Source organism: Marmota flaviventris, chromosome 4 (assembly GCF_047511675.1).
Source record: "Marmota flaviventris isolate mMarFla1 chromosome 4, mMarFla1.hap1, whole genome shotgun sequence".
NCBI lineage: Eukaryota > Metazoa > Chordata > Mammalia > Rodentia > Sciuridae > Marmota > Marmota flaviventris.
This window is the reverse complement of record NC_092501.1, coordinates 24,340,243-24,366,181: the sequence shown is the minus strand read 5'-3', so window position 1 is coordinate 24,366,181 and position 25,939 is coordinate 24,340,243. Positions and strand designations below refer to the sequence as shown.

Below are 25,939 nucleotides of genomic sequence, written 5' to 3'. Positions count from 1 at the left end.
AAAAACAGAATAGTCGTTTCTTATTCTTGTCATTATTTTATAAGATGGTTAACTTTTCTAGTTTATATGATCACACTACTTCCTGTAAATTAGTGCTTAAATACTAGTTAATAAGAGTGCTTTTTTTTGGGGTGGGGGAGGAAAAGTATTTGAGTCAATCTTTCTTCTCTCCCTTGCTTCTTTAATATCATGACTTCAGAAGGGTAAACAAAGTTAATAAATTTCATTTTTCTTTGTACATTGTCTTTTTACATCTCAAATTTGAAGAACTATACTAGAAAACAAGATATGTTGTTTTACTTTTGCACTTTAAGCATATCTATTTTATATCTAGGTGTGAGCTTTTTAAAGTCTCGTGAAATTGTAAAGGTCTGTACTTTTTTGTACTGAGAATAAGAATTGTTTTGGAGTTTCAGAACAGATTTTAATGGAAAACACTATTCTGAATCCCAGTGAATAATTTCTTTTTCTTTCCTAATGATGAATCATTTTCAAAAGTAGTATTCTCCACGTCCCCTTTTTCTCCCTGGGATGCTTTACCACTGAAGTATATTCCAGCTTTTTAAAATTTGATATTTTGAGACAGAGTCTTGCTAAATTGTTCTCTGAAGTACTTGTTAAAGTCTATGGCCATACCACCCTGAACGGCCCAATCTCATCTGAAGTACTTGTTAAAGTCTTTTGCGTTCTCTTTTTTCCCTCAATGATTTATGGGAGTCTATAAATTCTACGTACTAATCCATTGTTATTTGTTTGATGAGCACATTTTCTTTTGCTTGTGGTTTGTCCTCTCACTGTATGGTTTTTTTGTTTTGTTTTGTTTTTTTGGTATAGACATTTTATATTTTGACATCCAATTTGTTAACTTTTTCTTTTCTTTTTTTAATTTTTTAAAAGTTGTTGATGTACCTTTTTATTTTTTTTTAATATGTGGTGCTGAGGATCAAACTCAGTGCCTCACACATGCCAGGCAAGTGCTCTGCCACTGAGCACCAGCCCCAGCCCAATTTGTTAACTTTTTCCTACATGATTAATACTTAATTTTTTTTTGTAGTCGTAGGTGGACAGAATGCCTTTATTTTATGTATTTTTTATGTGGTGCTAAGGATTGAACCCAGTGCCTCACACATGCTGGACAAGCACTTTGCCACTGAGCTACAGCCCCAGCCCTGATTAATGCTTTTTGTCTTGAGAAATTCTTTCCTACCCAAGGGTATGAAGATGTTCTCCTGTATCTGTATAAAGCTTTATAGTGTTGACATCTATACTAGGTCTGTAATTAAATTGGTGTTGATTTTTGTTTACAGTGTAAGATAGGGATCCAGTTTTAATTTTTCTATGTAGATAGCCAGTTGTCCCAATGCCATTTTCTGTGAAGGACCATCCTTTCCTTATTGCTTTGCATTGCCTTCATTCTTTATTAGATGTTTGTCTATGGTATAGTTCTGTGACATTTTATTATTTCTTTAGGATAAACTCCTAGAAAGAAATCCAGTTATTATGTATGATTACAATACACCAATAAAAAATGTAGAAATTTTTTTTTCTGGGACTAGGGTTGTGGCTCAGAGGTAGAATGCTCTCCTTGCACGTGTGAGGTCCTGGGTTTGATTCTCAGCACCACATAAAAATAAATAAATAAAGACATTGTGTTCAACTACCACTAAAGAAAAAAAAATCTTACAAAAGAACTATTAGGGCAGAAGAAATTATTATTTATCAATTCCTACTGTGAAATTACTCCAGAAAAGTTGGGCAAATTTATTAACTTTTTTTTTAAAAAGTTAGTTTTTCTATTTATTTGTTGTGACAATACACATATAACTTACCATCTTAAAAACTTTTTTTTTTTTTTTGCAGTGCTGTGGATTAAGCCCAGAATAATTACTATCTAGACTCTTTTTTTTTGTACCGAGGATTGAACTCAGGGGCATTTGACCACTGAGCCACATTCCCGGTCCTGTTTTGTATTTTATTTAGAGGAAGGGTCTCACTGAGTTGCTTAGTGCCTCACTGTTGCTGAGGCTGTCTTTGAACTCATGATCCTCCTGTCTCAGCCTCCCAAGTTTCTGGGATCACAGGTGTGTGCCATTGCGCCTGGCTGTCTGGACACTCTTTAAGTGTACTTTACATTCGTATTAAAAACAGTCATAATATTATATGATCATCACCACCATCCATCTCCATGGTTCTTTTTATTTTGAAAATCTGAAACTCCCATTGAAAAATAATGTCCTGTTCCTCCCTCCCTCTAATCCGTGGCTACCACCATTCTTCTTTCTATGATTTTGATTACTCGAAATACCGCATATGAGTATGATCAAATAGTATTTATCATTTTGTTACTACTTGTTTCACTTAGCATGATATCCTTAAGATTCATCTGGGTTAAAGCTTATGTTAGAATTTTCTTCTTTTTTAAGATTGAGTACCTATTCCATTATGTACATGTGCCATATTTTGCTTATTTATTCACTTGTTGTTTACAATGGATTGATTCCACATTTTAGCTATCTAACATGGAAACTCTGCTTTGAAACCGTGCTTTCAAATCTTTAGGGCATATATCCAGAAATAGAATTGTTGAATCAGATATTTATCTATTTTTAATTTTTTGAGGAACTACTGTAGTGTTTTACATAGTGCTATGTGCCATTTCACTTCACATTCTTTTTTTTTTTTTTTAAGAGAGAGCGAGCGAGCATTTTTTAATATTTATTTTTTAGTTTTCGGCGGACACACCATCTTTGTTTGTATGTGGTGCTGAGGATTGAACCCGGGCCGCACGCATGCCAGGCGAGCGCGCTACCGCTTGAGCCACATCCCCAGCCCCCATTTCACATTCTTAATAACTGTGCATAACGATTCCATTTTCTTCACATTCTTGCCAACACTTATTATTTTATTTTATTTTTTGGTGATGTTAGCCATTATATGTTATAGTTTTTGACTTGCATTTTTCTGATGGTTAGCATCTTTTCATATGTTTATTGGCCACTCGTGTATCTTCTTTGGAGAAATATTCAAGTCCTTTGCCTGTTTTCAAATGGGGTTGTCTTTTTGTTGTTGAGTTTGAGGAATTCTCTATATTCTAGATATTCATTCTTATCAGGTATCTGATTTGCAAATATTTTGTCTCATTCTGTAGGTTACTTTTTTACATTGTTATTTTCTTTTGCTGTACAAAATTTTTAATTTTCTTTTGTTGTACAAAAGTTAAAAATTTTAATGAAGTCTACTTTGTTTTTTCTTTTGTTGCCTGCGTCACAGCCAATAAGTCATTTCCAAACCCAGAGCTTATGCCTTATGTTTTCCTCAAAGAGTTTTATAGTTTTAGGTCTGAAGTTTAGGCTTATATTTTGTATGTGACATTAGAGTCCATATTCATTCTTTTCCATGTGGATACCAGTTTTCCTGGCATGAGTTGTTGAAAACACTGTTCTTTCCCCAGTGGATGGTCACACCCTTGTCAAAATCATGACCATATATGCCAGGATTTCTTTTAGGCTCTCTATTGCATTCTGTATGTCTGTCTTTGTTGCCAGTACTACATTGTTTTGATTATTTCAACTATATGGTAAGTTTTGAAATTAGGAAGTGTGATTCCTTGAGCTTTGCTCTTCTTAAGATTATTTTCACTATTTGCTGACACTTGAGATTTCATATGAATTTTAGGATAGCTTTCTGCAAAAATATGTTGGAATTTTGATAGGGTTTGCATGCAATTTGTAGGTTGCTTTGGTAGTTATTGAAATTTTAGCAATATTTTAGCAAAATTTAGCAACATGTGATATGCTTTTTTATATTTTATTTCTTTTAGTGGTGTTTTGTTTTTATTTTTTTTTCATCTTTTTGATTAATTCAGAAGTGTTTTATTCTTTTCAATGCTATTATAAATGAAATTGGTTTTCTTATACTTAAAAACCATGATTTTTCTTGAATTAATTTCTAAAAATGGTACATCTTTGTCTTATTTTTAAATATTAAAAAATCTCCTGTCTCTTATGTTCTCAGTTTTTTTTGTTCAACTATGTAATCTATGTATTTCTTTTTTTAAAATATTTTTTAAGTTGTTGATGGACCTTTATTAAATTAGTTTATTTATTTATATGTGGTGCTGAGAATTGAACCCAGTACTTCACATGTGCTGGGCAAGGCCTCTAACACTGAGCTACAACCCCAGCTCCACTAATCTATGTATTTCTTAGGTTATCTATTAATTGTGCTTCTTTCAGCAAATTCATATTGAAATAAGTAGGAAATAAGTGGGAAATCTGTGTGATCTGAGAATTGGTAAAGTATTTTGGAAACTGCAGTTAGCCAAAGTTAAATTATTACTGACATCATGTTGTTATTGATTTATCTTGACTAACCAATGACTTATGTTTTAAATAAATAACCAGAACATCAAAATTAAAAATAGTGTTTGGGAATATAAAGAGACTATAAAGCATATTTCTTTTGCATAATTCAGGAAATGACATGAAAATACTTTCTAGAAAAAGAATTTATGTAATATTTTGCAGAAATTTGGAAAGACCTTCATTATTTACAAAATCTGTATTTGCACATTTCCTAACCTTATACTTAGCAGTGCTTACATTGTATTAGAGCTATGAAAAAATTATATCTTCTGTATTAGTACATTTTTGCTATTATAGCAGAATACTGTAGACCGGATAATTTAAAGAACAGAAATTAATTTTCTTATAATTCTGGAGGCTGAGAAGTCTAAGATTAAGGGGCTGGCATCTAATGAGGGCCTACTTACATTATCCCTTGCCAGAAGGTGGAAGGACAAGAGAGTAAGAGAAGGGTGAACTCGGCCTTTTATAATGGTGCCAATCCTACTCTTCTTTAAAAAAATATTTTTATTAGTTATAGATGGACACAATGCCTTTATTTTATTTATTTTTTTTTATGTGGTACTGAGAATCAAACCCAGTGCCTCACACATGCTAGGCAAGTGCTCTACCACTGAGCCACAACCCCAGCCTACTCTTGAGGATGGAACTTTCATGGCTTAATTACCTCCTAAAGGTCCCACTTCTTAATGGCAATTAAATTTAAGCATAAGTTTTAGAAGGGACGTTCAAATCATAGTATCCTCAGCACTTTTCCAGCTAAAGTTGAGCAAGTTAACACTTTGCCTTGTTGTGTCAATTCTCAAAAGAGGATCATCAGTGGATGGAGATATTCTGGGATTCTGTAGTATAGAGCAAGAACCTCTAGCCCTGGGGCCAGTTGGATGAGGTTTGAATCCCAACTCTGGCATATATTATTGAGATGGCATCAGGTCAGTCATTTGTCACTCCTGAACTTCATTTCTCTTTTGTAAAAGAAAGAACCTACTAGAATCAATCATTTTTAGTATTTATGATTATAACCTATGTGAGCTGTGTGTGTATGTGTGTATGCCCCTCCAGATGTACTCATACACATTTTATGTATATATTTTCCCTATGATTTGTGAATGCTTATAGCAAATTTATAGAACATAGCTTTCACCAATAATTAACTATGTCTTAAGTGGTGGTTATGGTTTGGATGTCCCCCAAAAGCTCACATGTGTGACAATGCAAGAAGATTCAGAGGAGAAATGATTGGCTTGTAAGAATCTTAACCCAATCAGTGATTTGATCCCCTGATAGGGATTAACTGAGTGGTAACTGAAATGGTAGGATGTGGCTGGAGGAGGTGGGAACTGGGGCTTGGCTTTGGGGTATATATTTTGTATCTGGCGAGTGGAGCCTCTCTCTCTGTTTTCTGATCACCATGTGAGCTGTTTCCCTCTGCTACACTCTTACATCATAATGTTCTGCCTCACCTTGAGCCCTGAGGAATGGAGCTGGCCTTCTATGGACTAAAACCTCTGAAACTGTGAGCCCTCAAATAAATTTTTCCTCCTCTACAATTGTTCTGGTCAGATCTTTTATTCACAGCAGTGAAATAGCTGACTAAAACAGTGTTTTTTTTGGGGGGGGGCACGGGGCATAGTCTAGGGATTGAACCCAGGGCTTTGTACTTAATGGGCAAATGCTCCACCATTTAGCCACCAGCCCTGATGAATAATTTTATTCTTATTTAATATTGACACTTGTTCCTACCAAAATCTTACCAAGACTATGAAAAGATCACCAGAATTAATGTATAATTTAAAACAGGTAACAACAGTCTTAAAGTATTTGTTTTCTTTTTACTGTCATCCCTCTTGTTGCTTAAGTCTTTGGAACTTTGGAAATTTATTATTATCCAAATGCATGGTACTGCTCGTGTCTTAGTTCTCCCATCTGCAATCCTCATAGATTTTAGAATGATCATGCTAGTTATTAAACGATTTCCTCTCACCTACAAACATAACCCTTCTATTTTCTGCTTTGTGATGCTGCTTCTAAGACTGCGGGTCACATTTCTGCCCTGTCAGCTGCTTACTTTTAAGTTTCACAGATAGAGGGCACTAGAGAGAGGCTGCAAAGAGGAGGAGAAGGAGACTTCATACTTAAAATAATTTGAAAATTTTTTACCCTATTTTTTGCAGAATGCTGAAAATTTAAATTTAGTGCTCAGAAAGCATTAAAATAAAATCATTGAATTTTATCGATATTTATATACTCATTTATTTTCTCTTTTAGGCCTAATCTCCCTATTTACATTGAAATCTCTTCCCTGTGTGCTCCCATTTCCCCATTTCCTTATTTTTCTTATTATCTTAATTTTTCCAAAGTGCTACTCCCTGTATACTATTTTATTTGTTGTCCTATCAACTGTTCATTTCCTGTAATTATAAGTGCCATAAGATAAGAGCTATTTTGTCAGCAGCTGAAACAGTGCCTGACATAGAAGGCACATAATATTTGTTGAAAGAATGAATCGAGTGGTACATTTACACAATGGAGTATTACTCAGCCATAAAGAAGAATGAAATTATGGCATTTGCTGGTAAATGGATGGAACTGGAGACCATCATGCTAAGTGAAAAAATCCAATCCCCCCCCAAATCAAAGGCTGAATGCTCTCTCTGATATGTGGATGATATCAGGGAGGGAGCATGGGAATATGAAAAACACTATGAATTGGGCATAACTTTTCTATGTTCATAAATGAATATACAATCAGTAAAACTCCACATCATATACAATCACAAGAAAGGGAAGTTATATTCCATGTATGTATGATAGGTCAAATACATTCCACTGTTACGTATAATTAAAAAGAACAAATAAAAACATTTAAAAAAGAATGAATTGATTTTAGCAGATCAACACTTGACCATACTTCAGTATATTTTTATATTGCATTTTATTCTTTTATTCCTGCAACAGATGTCACTACAGTGTTTTTTTTTTTTTTTTTCTTTTTGGTACCTGGGATTGAACCCAGGGGCACTTAACCACTGAGCCACATCCTAGCCCTTTTTGTATTTTATTTAGAGACAGGGTCTTGATGAGTTGCTTTGGGCCTTGCTAAATTGCTGAGGCTAGCTTTGAATTCACCATCCTGTCCTACTTCAGCCATCCAAGCTGTTGGGATTACAGACATGGTCCACTGCACCCAGCTCACTAAGGTGTGTTGTCTTTTTGTTTTCCTCGGCCCTGAGCAATGCCTTGAATATAGTAGATGATCCTGATCTGAGGTTTGGTTTGTTTAGTTTTTATATTTTGTTATGATTGAATATCCTCATACTTCTTATTTTACCTCTTATTTTGGTGGGTGGGATAAAGGATGCCTTTTAGTTTTCAATCTTGAGATCAAATCATCCATATTAACAGAATCAACCCCAGTGATTATTGAAGTGATTGAATTCTTTATTCTTTTTTTAATGTTCCTTTTGTATTTATTCTACATGTTTTTTTGACTTTCCCTTTAGATTGACTAATAACCTCTTTGGGACTGAAATCATCTCTATTTTTTTTTTCTGATCTTTTAATTTCTGCTGAGAATAATAAGAATAACAATAAAAATTGTTTAGTTTTTTGGTGCTGGGAATTGATCCAGGGGCTTTCTACCACTGAGCTATATCCCCAGCCCTTTTGATTTTATATTTTTGAGACAAGGTCTTGCTAAGTTGCCAAGGCTAGCTTTAAACTTGCAGTCCTCTTGCTTCAGCCTTCTGAGTTGCTAGGATTACAAGCATGTGTCACATGCCTGGGTCCAGCTGAGAATTTATTAAAATATATTTCTCAGGGCTGGGGTTGTGGCTCAGCGGTAGAGTGTGCACCTAGCATGGGCAACCAACTACAACTAAAAAATAAATATTAAATTAAAATATATTTCTCATTACAAAAATTTATAGGCTTAGAAAATGTAGAATTCTAGAAAGAAAATAAATGAGGATTTAAAAATTACTCATCACCCAGGACATAATAACTATTGAAAAATTTTTACCCACCTTTTTTCAGTGCATAAAACCAGTACAGAAAATTCAGGTAAGATATGCTTTCCTTCAGCTCCTTATTTATTTATGTAAAGTGACCAAGCTGTATTGATCAGTCATGAAAGTAAAAACAGTGATTTTGAATGTTCATGACTAAGCTTTAGAAATCTTTTAAAGCAACAGAAATTATATTTTAAATTAATATCTGGAATTTGTTATTCCATTATTTTATTAATCTTTAGTTATTTCATTAAGTATATGTATATTTTTGGTATCAGGGGTTGAACCCAGGTGTGTTTCACTACTGAACCACATCCCCAGCTGTTTTTATATTTATTTGGAGACAGGGTCTCACTAAGTTGCCTAGGGACTTGCTGATTTGCTGAGGCTGGCTTATGAACTCGGAATCCTCCTGCCTCAGCCTCCCGAGTTGCTGGGATTGTAGGCATGCGCCACTGTACCTGGCTTATTTCATTAAATCTTTATTTGTAGCCCAGTGATAGAGCATGTGCTTAGCATATGCACTCCCGAGTTGCTGGGATTGTAGGCATGCGCCACTATACCTGGCTTATTTCATTAAATCTTTATTTGTAGCCCAGTGGTAGAGCATGTGCTTAGCATATCCAAGGCCCTGGGTTCTGTCCCCAGAACAATATAAAAAAAGCAAAATAAATAAATAAAACACTAAAAAAACCTTTGTCTTATTTGAAGCATTTTCATGCCTTTTGATATTACATAGATGACACTTAAGAATTATTTTTAGTCTGTTTATATTTGTTTGAAGATTAGTGTCATACAATAGCAGTGTTTATTTCAGTTTTATTGTTTTAGAGGTCTTTAGAACCAGATTCTTATGAGTAATCAAATTATTTTCAAGCAATAACATAAGAGGCATTGTGCTTTTCCACCTTCCTTCTTTCCCTCTCTCCCTCTCTCCTTCCCTTCCTCCCTTCCTCCTTCCCTCCCTGGGGATTGAACTCTGGACATCTCAAAAGGTTAAATATATTCATAGCTCCTGGAGGCACTGTAATTTCTAATGTAACTTTTATTTATAACTTATATTAAACCAAATGATACCATTGTTGATATAATATACAAGACAGTAAAATAAAGAATCTGTTACTAGAACTTTAGAGGTTATGTAGTGTCAGTTGCTTTTTCCCCTTCATCCTATTTCATTTGCAAGTAAAAAATACATCTTTACTGTTTCTTAGGACATCTTAGAGATGCAGATTATATAGCATGCAGAAGCAGGATGACTTGTAGCTCCACTCCCAATATTCTTGGTTTTCTACTAGGGCCTATATTTTATAGTATTCTTCTCTAAGGATATGTTCTTTCTGATTTTTTTCTTCCAAATTTAAATTAAAATGGTAAAGAGAAGGGTTCATCTCTAACTGGTTTATTCCATCTGCTTCAGGGGAGGGTGAGTTCTAATTATTGACTCAATTCTAAGTCTCTTTCTGAGGGAGACAAATTTAATGCCATATTTTACCAGTTACAACAGGTCTTTTTTTTTTTTTTTTTAACATTTCTGAAACTGGGAAAGTCTGAAATGTCTTTTTGTTTTGTTTTTGTTTGACACCATCTTGTCATTATTCTTGGCCAGGTAATGGTCGTGATACAGCAGTCATTCCTGTGTATTGTGAACTTACATGTATTCTGGTATCATTCTGTTGCAAACCCTTAATATTTCAATCAGTAAACTATTTGAGGATCTTTTGAAGAGTCTGTGTGAGTCTTGGTTCTTCTCCAGAAATCTTCATTTAGTGCCTGTGGTAAGATCAAGAACGTACCAGCATTATAACCTATAAAACAGGATTCATTGGCTTCCAAGAAAACCTTGGAGACACTGGTGGGATGCTCTTAAGAAAGCCACATCACCACAGCTTTTAATGGCCAGAGGACAGTTTTGTGTGGGAAAACACAGACATTATATAACTGGAAAAAATAGTTATTGGAAGAGTCAAACTTGAATAGGAAGAATTATTTAGCTTTTTATATAATAGTTATGCGATAACAGCTTGTTTTAAAATATGTCCAAAAGAACCCGTTCAAAAAGCATAATAGAAATTCTAAATGATGGGGCTGGGATTGTGGCTCAGCAGTAGAACGCTCGCCTAGCATGGGCGGGACCCGGGTTCGATTCTCAGTCTCAGCACCATATAAAAATAAAGGCATTGTGTTGTGTCCATCTACAAAAAAGATATTCCCTCTCTCTCTCTCAAAAAAAAAAAAAAAAAAAGAAAAGAAAAGAAAAATTCTAAATGATGAATTGTCATAGTTTAATTACCAAGTGCTTTTATCCTTAGTGGACTAAGAAATAATAGCTAATTTAAAAAGGCATTCCAGATTTGATGATGTAGTGGATTAGAATGTTTTTTTTAGAGTGGTAAGGAAATTGTTTTTAATATCTGAAGGATATTCTCTGAACCCCAAACAGTAGTATTCTCTTTACCTCTATTTTTCCCCCCCCAAAATTTAAAATTTAGCAATAATCTACTTAGGCAATGTCCATGTGCAAGCCTGATACCTGCTTCATTTATTCTTTTTATTATCTCCAAGATTAGATAATAGATCTCAGAAATTTCTTATATGCTTATTTTTTAGTACTTTATTTCTTCTGCATTCTGTGAAAAGAATGCAAATCCATTAAAAATTAAAATAGTGTGAGAAATACAGAAATTTATAAGTGTAGAAACCCCATGTATGTAGCCATCAATATGTGAAAACTCATGTGTAATTTTTAGGGAAATTGCATACCTTTCATGCTTGTTTTCTCTCAGTCATTGATGTGTTGTGGCTACTATTCCATCTTAAGAAATATTAATTGATTAGTCAATTGATTAAAGACTGTAATTTTCCATTGTAGAACTATACTACATGATTTAAGGAAGTTCCTGTTAATGGACATTTAGGCTGATTCAATTTTTCTAGCATTATTGCTTCGATCATATTTTTATGCAGGCATATTTTTATTTTATGAAATTATATCTTTATGATAAGTTCTTAAAAGTGGGATTTGGATATTTATGTATTGAAACATTTGTTATTTACTTTTCTTAAAAAATATTTTTTAGTTGTTGATGGATCTTTATTTTTTTTTATTTATTTGTATGTGGTGCTGAGAATCGAACCCAGTGCTCATGTATGTTAGGTAAGCGCTCTCCCACTGAGTTGCAACCCCAGCCCCTGTTATTAACTTTTTTTTTTAATTTTTATTTTATTTTATTTTTTTAAAATTTTTTTATTAGTTGCTCAAAACATTACAATGATCTTGACATATCATACATTTGATTCAAATGCTGTTATTAACTTTAATATTTTTTTAAATTAATATTTTAAAAAATATTAAAGTTTAATATTTTTTTAAGATAATAATGCAGTTTTGTTGAAGTGATGATAACATATAATACTGAAATGTCTTTTAAAACAACCTGATTCGTATTTTAAAATCTGATTTCTAAAAAAATAATCTCGGCTCTATCACATATTTGAAACTTTCCATTTGGTGAGAAGTTATTCACCCAAAGAAAGAAAATAGAAAAGTTAAATTAATTAGAGCAAGGAAAAATGACCAAATTGATAGAAAGACAGAAAGACTGGAAATGGTGTAGGGGAGGCAAAAACTTGACCTTTGCCCTTTGGACCTGAGAATTAAATTGGCATAGATTAGCAGAAGAAAAGCATAAAATTTAATAAAAGTTTTATGTGGCAAAGGAAAGGCAAAACCTACATGCTTTTTGTATTAGGTTGAATAAAGAAAGAGACTGTTGCAGAAAAGTTGGTAAATTGGAGAGACTAAATGAAAATAAGAATTGTTTTAATAAGGTCTATTTGTACAGAATGTTCTGTTATGACTCTCTTTGAAGCATTTTTCTTTTGGTACACAGAGTAGGATTCTTTTTTTTTTTTAATCTTTTTTCAGGAAGAGAATGGGGAAACTTTGTAAGAATCTTCTTCTTGCATTTGTTTTTTCAAGTGCTTTTACCTCAAAGTAATCCTTATATCAAAATGGGTGTATACTCTTTAAGGATGATGATAAAGGTTAAAAAAAAAAAAGGGGGGGGGTGCACTTTGGAAGCAGACTTGAATATAAAAACTCTTTGCCTCTTATTAGCTACATGACCTGGGGAAACCTTTTTTACCTGCCCAAGTTTATATATATCCTCCTTTGAAGTAGGTATAATAAAGTATCATGGTGGTATTGTTAAAATTAATTAGTAGTTATAATTACAGCTAATATTTTTTAATCCTTACTATATGTGCCAAACATTGTATTGAATACACACACACACACACACACACACAGTTTTTTTAAAGTTGCCCCAAGCAACATGCTAATAAGTGGCAAAACCACAATTTGAATCCTTAGCGCTCTGACCCACTCAGTGGGATGATTTAAAGCACTAACTCTTCTGCATATAAAGCACTTAGCAGTACGCATAGCAAGTTGTAGTTACTATTTATCTTTAAAAATAGTATGTCAAGTGAATGAGAAGACAAGCCACATGTGGGGGAAAACTATTTTCAAAGCACAAATCAGATAAAGGAATGTTATCCAAAATATGCAAAGACCTCAACAATAAATTGGGGCTGGGGATATGGCTCAGTGGTAAAGTGCTTGCCAGGTATGCATAAGACCCTGGATTCAAATCCCCAAGCGCCCAATACAAAAAAACCAATAAATTGGCCAGGTGTTGCATGTCTGTGATTCCAACGACTTGGAGGCTCCGGCAGGAGTATCCGTAAGTTTGAGGCTAGCTGGGCAACTTAGTGAGATCCTGTCTCAAAATAAAATTTTAAAAAGTAAGGGGGATGGGGCTGGGGATGTGGCTCAAGCGGTAGCGCGCTCGCCTGGCATGCATGTGGCCCAGGTTTGATCCTCAGCACCACATACAAACAAAGATGTTGTGTCCGCTGAAAACTAGAAAATAGATGTTGAAAATTCTCTCTCTCTCTCTCTCTCTCTCAAAAAAAAAAAAAAAAAAATACAGGGGATGAAGCTCAGTGGTAGAGCAATTGCGTAGCATGTGCCATGTCCTCGGTTCAGTCCCCAGCACTGAAAACCCGAACAGAACGAAAGAAAGAAAGACAACAACAAAAAACCCACCAAAACTTCAACAATTAGAAAATGAGCAGATACCTCACCAAAATTTGGACAGATACCTCACCAAAGATATAAACTTGGCTAATAAAGAAAAAGGTGCTCCATATCTCATATCATTAGGGAATTGGAAGTTGAAACAATAGGATACTACTACACACCTATTTGGTGAAAATCCACACTGATAATACTAAATGATGCTGATGATTTGAAGCAACAGTAATTCACATTCGTTGCTTCAAAATGATACATCCACATTGGAAGATAGTTTGGCAGTTTCTTACAAAACTAAACAAACTATAGGATCCAACACTTGCATTCTTTGGTATTTATCCAAATGAGGTAAAAACTTATGTCCACATAGTAATCTACACATGCATTTTTATAGCAACTTTATTCATATTTGCCAAAACTTGGTAACAATCAGTATATACTTTATCTGATGAATGGATAAATAAACTGGCACAGCTGAACTGGAATATAATTGAGTACTTTAAAAAAAAAAAAAACAAAAAAAAAAACCAAAAACGATTTATCAAACCATGAAAAGACCTGGAGGAACTTTACATATTCCTAAGGGAGAGAAGCTAATATGAAAGGTCTACAGATGGTAAGGTCCTAACTATGACATTCTAGAAAAGGCAAAACTAAGGAGGCAATAAAAAGATCAGGGGTTGCCAGAAGTTGGTGAGAAGAGAGAAGGGAATAGCCAGAAGATTTTTAGGGCACACTAAACTTTTTTGTTATGTTATAATGGTGGATACATGCCATTTGTTTATTTGCTGAAAGTAATAGATAATGAGCAGCCCCAAGAGTGAACCCTAATGTAAACTATGGCTTGAATGATAATGATGTGTTAATGTCGGTTTATCAGTTGTAGCAAATTTATCACCCTGGTGCAGACTTGGTAGTGGGGAAGGTTTTGTGTGTGAGGGAGGAAGTGGGGGGTGTAAAGGAATTCTGTTTTCTGCTAAGTTTGCTGTGAACCTGAAACTGCTCTAAAATAAATTTTAAAAAGTATACATTTGAAGTGTGACACTTCTGGTACTTTCATTTTTAGGCACAGAATAAAGAGACCAATGTTTTAGCAGCTGCAAAGGTGATTGACACTAAATCTGAAGAAGAACTTGAAGATTATATGGTTGAGATTGATATATTAGCATCTTGTGATCACCCAAACATAGTCAAGCTTCTAGATGCTTTCTATTATGAAAACAATCTTTGGGTAAGTATTTCTTACTGATCTATGGAATGGCTTAAATGAGATAATTGTCCTAAAGAGAGAGTGAAACCTATTTTATGTATTACCTCTTCTATATTTTACTTATATTACTTGAATGAGAATTGATCTGTGGATGAGCGAGTCATTAATAACACAATTACCCACAGCTTCAACAGATGTTCAGATTTAAGTTTCCAGTTATACCAGTTTCATCCTAATTGTTTGACATTGGATCCAGGTAGAAAAACTTGGTTAAGAATATTGAATTTCCCAAAGTATGAAATTAGATGTCCTTATTGTAGTTTAAGTATTTATTTTAAATTTGTTAAATTTTCTTTGTTTTCCTAGAAGTTGCTTATAAATTTTTATCCTAAAAATTTTTGTAAATCATGTATAAAGTATAAAATGCTTATTGTAAATGTTAAATATCTTAATATATTACCAGGCTCAATTTCAGTGCAGTATATAGTGGCTAAGGTTGTAGATATAAATTTTGTTCACTTTTAAGAAAATAGGCACAGATACAAAAGTAAAATGTTAATATTCATTATGATAACTAGTCAGTTACTTGTTCTGTTCTAGCATAGTTTAATCAAGAGAGATTTTAAAATGGAGTTTTAGCTTTTTTCCTTGAAGAAAGAAGCAAAGTGTTAGGGGAGAAGAGTAAGCAACATAAAGAATTATTGATTGGAAATCTAAATTTTTTAAAAAATATTTTTTTAGCGGTAGATGGATACACAATATCTTTGTTCATTAATTTATTTTTTATGTGGTGCTGAGGATTGAACCAGTGCCTCACACATGCTAGGCAAGCATTCTACAACTGAGCTGCAGCCCCAGCACCCTCAAATGGCTTTTTACACACACACACACACACACACACACACATTTATTTATTTGGAACTGTAAATTGTACCCAGGAGTGCGTAAACACTGAGCTACATCCTAGCCCTTGCCCCTCTCCTTTTTTTTTTAATTTTGAGATAGAGTCTCACTAAGTTACTTAGTGCCTCACTAAGTTGCTAAGGCTGGCTTTGAACTTGTGATCCAGGGGCTGGGGTTATGGCTCAGTAGTAGAGCACTTGCATAGCACATGAACTTGTGATCCTTCTGTCTCAGCCTTGGGAGTCTCTGGGTTTACAGGCATGTGCCACCACTTCTTGCAGAAGTCTTATACTTTTGATCCTAGTCTTATCAGTTTGAAGCTTGTATAAATCACTTAACCTTTGTAAATCTGTTTACTCATCTAGAGGATGAATAATGATATACCTTCTAAATTATTTTTTACAGAATATAATGACATTGAAAATATATAATTGGCAAACACCTGAAAAAATTAAGTATTGTAGAGAGAGAAAAAAGCAGGGACTTTTGCTGTGTGTGTGTGTGTGTGTGTGTGTGTGTGTATACACATATACATTCTATCTGTCTATCTATTCTACTTTTTTAGGCTGAAAGAAATCTGTATGTTTATTTTTATGATTTAGTCTTAATATATTTAAAAAATGAAGATAATTGATTACATAATTCCACAATAGTTATCTTAAAATGGGAGTAATGAAATCTTTCCATGATGAAAAAAGTGAACATTTAATAGAATAAAAACTCTGTACCTGGTAATTTTAGAGAATTTTAACAACAACTCACTTCCTTTCATAATGTGATTTCTTTGTGCTTTCTTAAATGTATATTACTTAAGAATTATAACTCTTTTGACAAAGAAAATCTTCATGTTTACCATAATATTGTTTATATAACCCAGATTGTTCAGTTATCTATTTCTTTATCGTTTTTGCTAAATTGAAGAAGAAATTCTGAAACTCAATGTAGTTTTAGACATGTGCTTTTTTATTTGCATGCAGATCCTCATTGAATTTTGTGCAGGTGGAGCAGTAGATGCTGTGATGCTTGGTAAATACCTTTTTATTCTTTATGTTTACCTCTTAAATTACACTTAAGAGTAAAGGATTTCAACCATTTATATATATGTATGTGTAATATAATTATTGAGTGAAGTTCAGTGAATTAAAAAATCAATTTAGTTGTATTTTTAAAAAATTTTGTTTTAGTGTAGTTGAACACAATACCTTTATTGTATTTTTATGTGGTGCTGAGGATACAACCCAGCACCTTGCACGTGCTAGGCGAGTGCTTTACCACTGGGTCACAATCCTGGCCCCTAATTGTGTTTTCATATTCTTGGATAATTGTAGTTCTAAAATGAAATGTTGAATAATATATCTGGAAAGTTATTTTGTAGATATATAGTTCTTGTAAAATAAATTTACTCTATATGATCTTTGACAAGTTCACAGTGATGGTATATACCAAAAGGGATATAGCTCACTGCTATGTTTTCATTGTATAAAAATGCAGATTTTTAAAATTAAAAAAATTTGTTTTTACTTTCTGTAGAACTTGAGAGACCATTAACTGAGTCCCAAATACAAGTAGTTTGCAAGCAGACTTTAGAGGCATTGAACTACTTACATGATAATAAAATCATCCATAGAGATCTAAAAGCTGGCAACATTCTTTTTACCTTAGATGGAGATATTAAATTGGGTAAGTTATTCATTTAAATAAAACATTTGTATTTGTGTTCTGAGATACACACTGTGTGTATGTTTCTTAATATTATTTTATTGCTCAAATAGGTGACATATGAAGAATTACTCCTTACTAGTTTTTTTTAAATAGTTCCTTAGATAAATATGCATTAGCTTCCAGAGTTCCTATAGGTTTTTAATATAATTCTTTAAAAAAAAAGTAAGAAAGGTTAGTTTAAAAAAATTTTTTTAAATTTATTTTTTAGTTGTAGATGGACACAAAACCTTTATTTATTTTTATGTGGTGCAGAGGATCGAATCCAGGGCCTTGCACGTGCTAGGTGAGCGCTCTACCACTGAGCCACAATACCAGCCCTAAAAATTTTTTTTTTTTTTTAGTTGTAGATGGACACAAAACCATTATTTTTATTTATTTATTTTTATGTGCTACTGAGGATTAAACTCAGTGCCTCACACGTGCTGGGCAAGTTCTCTACCACTGAGTTACAACCCCAGCCCATAAGTATAGTTTTTTTTTTTTTTATTTTCAAAAGGACAAACTTTTAAAAGATACGTTTTTTTCCCTTCAATTTTTGTGAATAGATTTAATACATGTTAATATTTTACATTTAGAATAAATATAGTATAGTACCACTAACTCAATTTTATCTTTATTTCCAAAACTTAAATCTAGCAGGTTTCTTTTTTTCATGTTTAGTTTTATACTCTATGTTATTAATATAGTACCCTAGATAAACTAACAAAGTAACATTAGGTTTGAAAAGGATACCTAAAGTAAGTGTAAGTACTAGTATTTTAATTTTGTTTTTTTACACTGAAGGAATAAGTAATGAACTTTGTAAGAATTAGATGTAGATTTTAGATTAGAGATTATTTCATCCATTATTCAAATGGAAGATAGAACCCATCCCATATAAGATATGAAATTGTAAAAAAAAATATATAGTGATGGAGTCTTAATTTGCACATTTTGGAAGGATATTAAAAGGACAAAATACATGCAACTATTATAAATTTTTTTTACCTATTTTATTTTGTCATGACATCTACATATATGCAATATTATTATTTTTTTCTTTTTTAATGTGACATAACACAGATATAGAAAACCACACAAAAAACCATCTAGCTTAGTTACTTTGTAGCTTTTTAGGCAAAAGTTTTTTGAAATTATCATCTAGGTAAAAAAAATTAAACTTTGTTAGACATCCCAGAGGTTCTTCTACTTGTCTATCTCAGTCACTGTCCCTCCTCTCTCCACGCTTCATCCTGATTTTTATAGCAGTGACTTCCTTGCATTTCTTAATGGTTCCGTCACCCATTATTCATCTCTATAAAAATTTAAACTTGCCCATATATAAATTTTTCTTTTTAAGTCTCCTTTAATTTGCAGAATCCCCTATATCTCTTTCTTTTAAAAAATTATATATATTTCTTAGTTGTAGGTGGACACAATACCTTTATTTAATTTATTTATATGTGGTGCTGAGGATCAAACCCAGGGCCTCACACTTGCTAGTCGAGTGCTGTACCGCTGAGCCACAATCCCAGCCCCCTATATCTCTTTCTTAACATGATAGTGTGCATTCTTATGGAGTCAATAATGTCTCTATCCAGGGAACAATAATTAGTATATTTGGGGCAAAGAATATTAGATATTATAGTGGTTTGTGATTCCCTCAAAGATCCAGAATACATGAACATACATACAGTGTATGTGTGGTATTAAATTTTTATGTGGGCTGGGGAGATTAGGAAAACTTGTCTTAAAAGAGTCCTTCAGTGAAATAATAATGAAAGCAAGGTGGAAAACATTGCCCAAAGGACCTGGGCTGTTTGACCTATATCATTTCCCTCCAACTGCTTTTTGCTGATTGCATTTTAATGATGATTTCAATAATTTCCTTTTTATATTTCCTTCAAATTGGTAACTGAATCCAAAATCTTGATGAGTCTCAAGTCTGATCCTTTGGTAAAACAAACAGGTGGTTTTGCATTATTTCATCAAGAGACATGCAGTGTTTCCCTTTGTTCTTTTCTGATGTTAGCAGCTATTGGTGTTTAGATGCTTCATACCTAGATTTCTTCTTTGATTTGGGTGGCAAAATGAATTGTCAATCTTTTTTAATAAGATGATACTTTTCTTTAACTATTTGACTATTTAGAACTATAGTTCATATTAAAAGATAGGAAAATGCTTTATTCTTTTTATTTATTTAGTTTTCAAAACAATGAATTGGTTCTTTAGTGGTTATCTGAGCTCTGAGATGAAGAGATGGAATTGATAACTGATAAAGCTACAATGTTGCTATTTTTATAATTTGAATCAGAAAACACAAAGTTTCCAATTCTTTTCTGATACCGTTACAAGGATGTTTGCAAATCATAATGCTGTCATAAAGATTCCTTTGGTAGAATTTCTGTTTTTTTACACCATAGGAAAAAATGTTGATTTAGTTGATGTTTGCTTTGAAGTGGATAAACTCTTCTATTTGGAAGTTACTATTTTTTGTTTTCAATTTTGAAGAATTTAACATCTGAAGATGTGAAGATGGTGGTATTAGTGTGTTGAGGATGTAAACTTTGGCAGTGCTTTTGAAAAGTGGTACTATATAGTCAAGATTAGAATGGTAGAGAAATTATTTCTATTTTATTTACCCTTTAATAAGAGTGTCCTTATTCACTCTTGTAATATTCCCCTTCTCTGCCCCATTGAGTACAATTAACTGTGCTTAAAAGCTATCATTAATGCTAATGTATGCTTATTTATTTTAAGCGGATTTTGGAGTATCAGCTAAAAACACAAGGACAATTCAAAGAAGGGATTCTTTTATTGGCACTCCATATTGGTAGGTATTTTTATGAATTTACAGTATTAGTCATGTCAGTAGTTATAATTCAATAATAATAATAAATAATAATTATTATATTGTCTGTATGGTTTGAAATACCAGTTATTTTTTTTTTTTAATAACAGTTCTTAAATTAAACATCCTAACAACTTTCAAATTCTCTGTCTTCATAGGATGGCTCCTGAAGTAGTCATGTGTGAGACGTCGAAGGACAGACCCTATGACTATAAAGCTGATGTTTGGTCCCTGGGTATCACTTTAATAGAAATGGCTGAGATAGAACCACCTCATCATGAGTTAAATCCAATGCGAGTGCTGCTAAAAATAGCAAAATCTGAACCTCCTACATTAGCACAGCCATCACGATGGTAAATTATTCTAAAGAAAGATTTTCAGGAAGCAAAACTTAACGTTTTTTTTTTTCTAATTTTCCAAGGGCATTTAAGTTTGGTTATGTGGTACAAAAACTACATGAATCAGAAAATTGATTTTGGTTATATTTTCAAGACTTAATGACCATACAAAAAAAAATTATATCAGCCAGGCATGGTGGCATATGCCTGTAATCTCAGTGTCTCTAAAGGCTGAGGCAGGAAGATCACAAGTTCAAAGCCAGCCCTAGCTACTTAACAAGACCATGAGCAACTTAGTGAGACCCTGTCTGAAAATAAAAAAGGGTTGAGAATGTGGTTCAGCTGTTAAGTGCCCTTGGTTCAATCCTTATACCAAAAAAAAAAAAAAAAAAAAAAGGAAAAAAATATGTATGTTACTTTCTTACACCACACAGGAGAAAAACCTGAGTGAGTTCTGCATGAAAAGGTATTTTCTGTGGTGTAAGAAAGTAACGTATATATGTGGTTGATATATCCTTTTGAAATTTAGTATAATAGGATAATCTTTGTGATTTTTTGGCATACTTGTAAATATATAGCTGTATCTCAGTGATCAACTATGTACCTTCTTAATATATGTCTAATATATATTTATAGAAGAATAAATTTTATAACATTTTATACTCATTAACTGGTTTTCTTTTTTTTTTTTTTTAAATTTTTATGTGGTTCTGAGGATCGAACCCAGTGCCTCACGCATGCCAGGCAAGCACGCTACTAATTGAGCCATATCCCCAGCCCCAGTTTTCTTTTTTTTTTTTTAATATTTTTTTTAGTTATAGATAGTCCTTTATTTTATTTATTTATTTATATGTGGTGCTGAGAATCGAACCTAGTGCCTCACACATGCCTGGCAAGTGCACTAGCACTGAGCCACAGCCTCAGCCCAACTAGGTTTCTTAATGGTGAATGAATAAGATTTCATACATAATTAAACTTAAGCATAGTTTATTAAGGAATTTTGTTTGATTTTAATAACAAGAAAGTAAAATAGAATGTCATTGTTAAAATTTTATTTTGAAGGTCTTCAAATTTTAAGGACTTTCTAAAGAAATGCTTGGAAAAGAATGTGGATGCCAGGTGGACTACATCTCAACTACTGCAGGTAAAATAGGGATAGTGTGATAATAGCAAATTGTATTGTTTTAACATCTCTTAAAAATAATGCAATTTCAAATTCACTTATTGTGGTTATTTTTTTTCCCACTTGAGTTTCTCTGTGGAAAGATGAAATACATGGTATAGTAGTCAACATTTGCTTTTTACCAACATGTGCTGCCATTACTAAGAGAAATTAAGCCATTTTTTCTTATAAGCCATTTCTCTTATGGGTTTTTTTTTTGTTTGTTTGTTTTGTTTTGTTTGTGGTTCTGGGGATTGAACCCAGCACATTGTGCATGCAAGGCAAGCACTCTACCAACTGAGTTCTATCTCCAGCCCTTTCTTGTGTTTTTTTGATTCAGTTTAATTACATTCTTTTCTTTTTGTTAGTTATTTCCATTATATTTCTCTAATTACTAGAAAGCAAGCTCCTTATGGACAGGGACCACGAACTAATTAATTTTTAATTTTTTTTTATTATTGTGTTCAGTAGTAAATATTGTTGGCTTTTAAAAAATGATTTTAAAGTGATCAGATAATTTAATTTTGGTTAGTGGGATCTCCTTGTAATATTTGAAATAAAAGCTTATCAAATAATTAATATTATAGATAAATAAACAGAATGACAAATCTGTTAGAATGATTTGTGTAACTCCTACATTGTACTAGTCCTGACCTATTTATTTGAGGGTTGGGAGGAAAGCAGGAAAAAATTGCCTTGCTGTGTGCAACAAGCATATCCCTAGTATACACTTTCTAATATTATTTTACTACTTTGAAAGTTTTAGTCTGTGACAGACACTGTTAAGTGTTGAGTATACAGAGATGAATGTTTTCTTTTAAGAATATTAAAACCATCTCAGAAACAAAATAGGTGATTATAGATACTTTAGATAGAACTGTAAAGCTTTTTGTAATTTCATTGTTGAGGTTTTTTTAAACCCTGGACCTTGTGCATGCTAGGCAAGTGCTCTGTTGTTGTGCTACATCTCCAGTCCTTTTTATTTTGAGACAGGGTCTTGCTAAGTTGTTCAGGCTGGCCTTGACATTGTGATTCTCTTGTCTCAGCCTTCTGAAGCTGGGATTACAGGCATGTGCCACCATACCCAGCTTTATTGAGGATTTAATAGCTTAATAGCTATTACTTTTTTAAGAAGTGACTTGTACTGACTTGAAACTAGCTTTACATTTTAATTTAAAACTTTTAATGATAAATTTTTAAATATACAGAAACAATATGTTTCTAGGACCCATATATAACAGATCTTTCCATTTTTGATAAAAATTACTTCAAATCTTTTTTTTTTTTTGGTACCAGGAATTGAACCCAGGGGGACTTAACCATTGAGCCATATCCCCAGCCCCTTTTATTATTTATTTTGAGACAGTGTCTTGCTACATTGCTGAGGCTGACTTTGAACTTAGGATCCTACTGCCTCAGCCTCCTGAGCTGCTAGGATTATAGGAGAGTGCCTGGCCTACTTCAATTTGTTTAAAAAAAAACCCCAAAAAATCCAGTTGTGGATTTTTTGACCAAAAGCTCTCTCTCTCTCTCTTTTTTTTTTTTTGGTTAACCTCCTCCCCTCCTTACTTTACTAAATGTAATATTCTGCACAGTTGTTTATGTTTTTCCTACTCATATTTTTACCCTGTTAGTATGTGTGCTTTATGTTTGAAACTTCCTTTACAGGCAGGTATTTCAGTTGTTACTGAATATGCTCTTTTTAATGCTCAACAGCATCCCTTTGTTACTGTTGATTCCAATAAACCAATCCGAGAATTGATAGCAGAAGCAAAGGCTGAAGTAACAGAAGAAGTTGAAGATGGCAAAGAGGAAGATGATGATGAGGAAACAGAAAATTCTCTGGTCAGTATTTAGAAAGGAAATTTTATTTAGTTTTTAGAGTTGTGCTTTGAGGTGGGGGATTGTACCTACATCTAAGGAATAAAACTGATGGCTGGGAGTATAAAATCTTTAATTTTAAAAGTGAAGTTAATAACGATTGCTTCTTACTACTTATTTTTCTCATATTTATTGTTGAAGAACTGTTAATTCCTTAAATTATAACTTCAATAACTTCTATTGAATATAGATATTAAACCATTGTAAACATTGTTTTGATCACCATCTTGAATCCTGTTTTAACATTAAAAATGTATAAAATCTTTTTTAGCCAATACCTGCAAGTAAGCGTGCCTCCTCTGACCTTAGTATTGCCAGTTCGGAAGAAGATAAACTTTCACAAAATGCTTGTATTTTGGAGTCCGTCTCAGAAAAAACAGAACGCAATTCTTCTGGGGATAATTTTAGCAGCAAAGTTCTTAATGAAAAACTCACCACTGATGAAGCTGAAAAGGCTGTGGAGGGTATTAACGAAGATACAAATGATGCTCATTTAGAAGCTGTGTCTGAATACCATGATAGACCAACAGTAATCCAGGACAGTGAGAGAGACAAGAGACTCAAGTTGGAAAATCTGCCTGACACAGAAGATCAGGCAGCTGTGGGCATTAATTCAGTCAATGAAGGAGAAGAGAATAATGTAACAGTAACTTTAGAAACAAATAACAAACATAATTGGAAACAGGAGGGAGAAAAGGATCAGGATAAACAACAGATACTTGAAAATAAATTTATAAAATCTGAAGAAATGAAAGATTCTACTATTCAGACAGTTGATTTAGTTTCTCAAGAGACTGGAGAAAAAGAGGCAGATATTCTGGTAGTTGACAATGAAGTTGGGCTTACAAAGGAGGACACCCCAGAGAAATTGGAAAAAGATGACAGAACTCAAAATGATATGATCAATGATAGTAGCAAGGTGATAGATAGTAGCAAAGTGACAAATGAGGCAACAAATGTTGCTGAGAAGGCAGTTGAAAACAATATTGAGGTTGTTCAGACTAATGATGGGAAAGAAGTGGTTGAAGTAGCCCAGAAAGTAATAGATAAGCCCATGGAAGGTCCTGAGGTTTGTGGTACTAAGGAGGTTCCTCCTACTAAAGAAATAGTTGAGACTAAAGATGTAGATGAAAGATCTGTAGAAGTTAAAAGTGAAGAACAACTAGTCAACAGTTCAGAGAACATATTGGAGACCAATGAAGAACCAGAGACAAATGAAGTTGAGGAAGTTAGTGAGTTAAGTGGCACTGAAGAAATAGAGGTCAGAAGTGCAGTGATTGATACTGAACAAAAGGCTGTAGGAAGTGAAACTCAGGATGCTCAGGAAGCCACTGCTCAGATAGAGACAGAGAAGAAAGAAATTCCACGTGAAGTGCCAATTGAAATAGAACCTCAAGTTCCTGCAACTTCACAGCCCAGTGAACCTCAGCCTGTTTCAATACCCAGTATTAATATCAACTCTGAAGATGCAGAAAATAAAGGAGAAATAGGTGCTTTATCAAAAACTGAAACCATACTGCTACCAGAATCTGAGAATCAGAAGGAAAATGATACTGATTCAGGCACTGGTTCCACTGCTGATAATAGCAGCATTGACTTGAATTTATCCATCTCTAGCTTCCTAAGTAAAACTAAAGACAGTGGGTCAATATCTTTACAAGTAAGTACATGTGGGTCCTTGGTTGGGTTTTTTTGTTTGTTTGTTTTTGTTTTTGTCATTTTGGCAATTTTAGAGTTCATTGATGTCTTGAAAATAAAGCAGCATTAAATCAGAGTAATAATACTAACCTTCTGAGTTCTTTCTTGGTCATTAAGGCAATCAATTAAAAAGAACCAGGAAGAGAGATTTTGATTATATTCTTTTAGTCTTTTGGTAGGACCTACTTATTTTTGTACACCTAATGTAGATAATTACAGTATATGGTCGCTTAGTTTGATTTACAGTCTTTTATTGTACATATCTAGGTGCGATTTGAGGAATGATGACTAATATATGAAAGAACTGAGAAATTGAAAGAATGATCTATTTTTAAGCACATTTAGGAGGTAAACAATCCTCCACTTACCATTGGCTTATACAGGTGGGAAAACAAACAAAACTAAAACCTAGAACATTTGGAGCTTTTAGAGCATAATTCTCAAGTCTTTGGTGTGCTTAGGAATTATGAGGGGAGCTATGTAGAAATCTAGGAAGGGTCCTGATAATCAGTATCTGTAACAAAGGATCCTGTGGGTTTCCAATAGGTTGAGCTATGAATTACCCTTTGGAAAATACTTCTTAGAGATTTTGGGTTGATAAATAAGAGGAGATTGACAAGCATAAGCAACGTAGGAAAACTGACCATAGGGACAGACCTCCACAGAACGACTGATTGTCCTACTTGTCTACTCCAAAGTGTTACTTGGCCTGGATTTTCT

General features: G+C 33.3%; 1 protein-coding gene across 1 annotated transcript in view; it reads left to right on the top strand.

Moving 5' to 3' along the window:
- The window catches only part of Slk (STE20 like kinase), a 61,242-nt gene that overhangs the window by 11,661 nt on the left and 23,642 nt on the right, over window positions 1-25,939 (top strand). Inside the window, exons 2-9 of the mRNA XM_027930077.2 lie at window positions 14,542-14,706; window positions 16,566-16,614; window positions 17,119-17,268; window positions 20,050-20,122; window positions 20,299-20,493; window positions 21,541-21,622; window positions 23,357-23,485; window positions 23,793-25,181. Coding sequence (XP_027785878.2) covers window positions 14,542-14,706; window positions 16,566-16,614; window positions 17,119-17,268; window positions 20,050-20,122; window positions 20,299-20,493; window positions 21,541-21,622; window positions 23,357-23,485; window positions 23,793-25,181 — 2,232 coding nt within the window. The remainder of the gene's footprint in view (window positions 1-14,541; window positions 14,707-16,565; window positions 16,615-17,118; window positions 17,269-20,049; window positions 20,123-20,298; window positions 20,494-21,540; window positions 21,623-23,356; window positions 23,486-23,792; window positions 25,182-25,939) is intronic.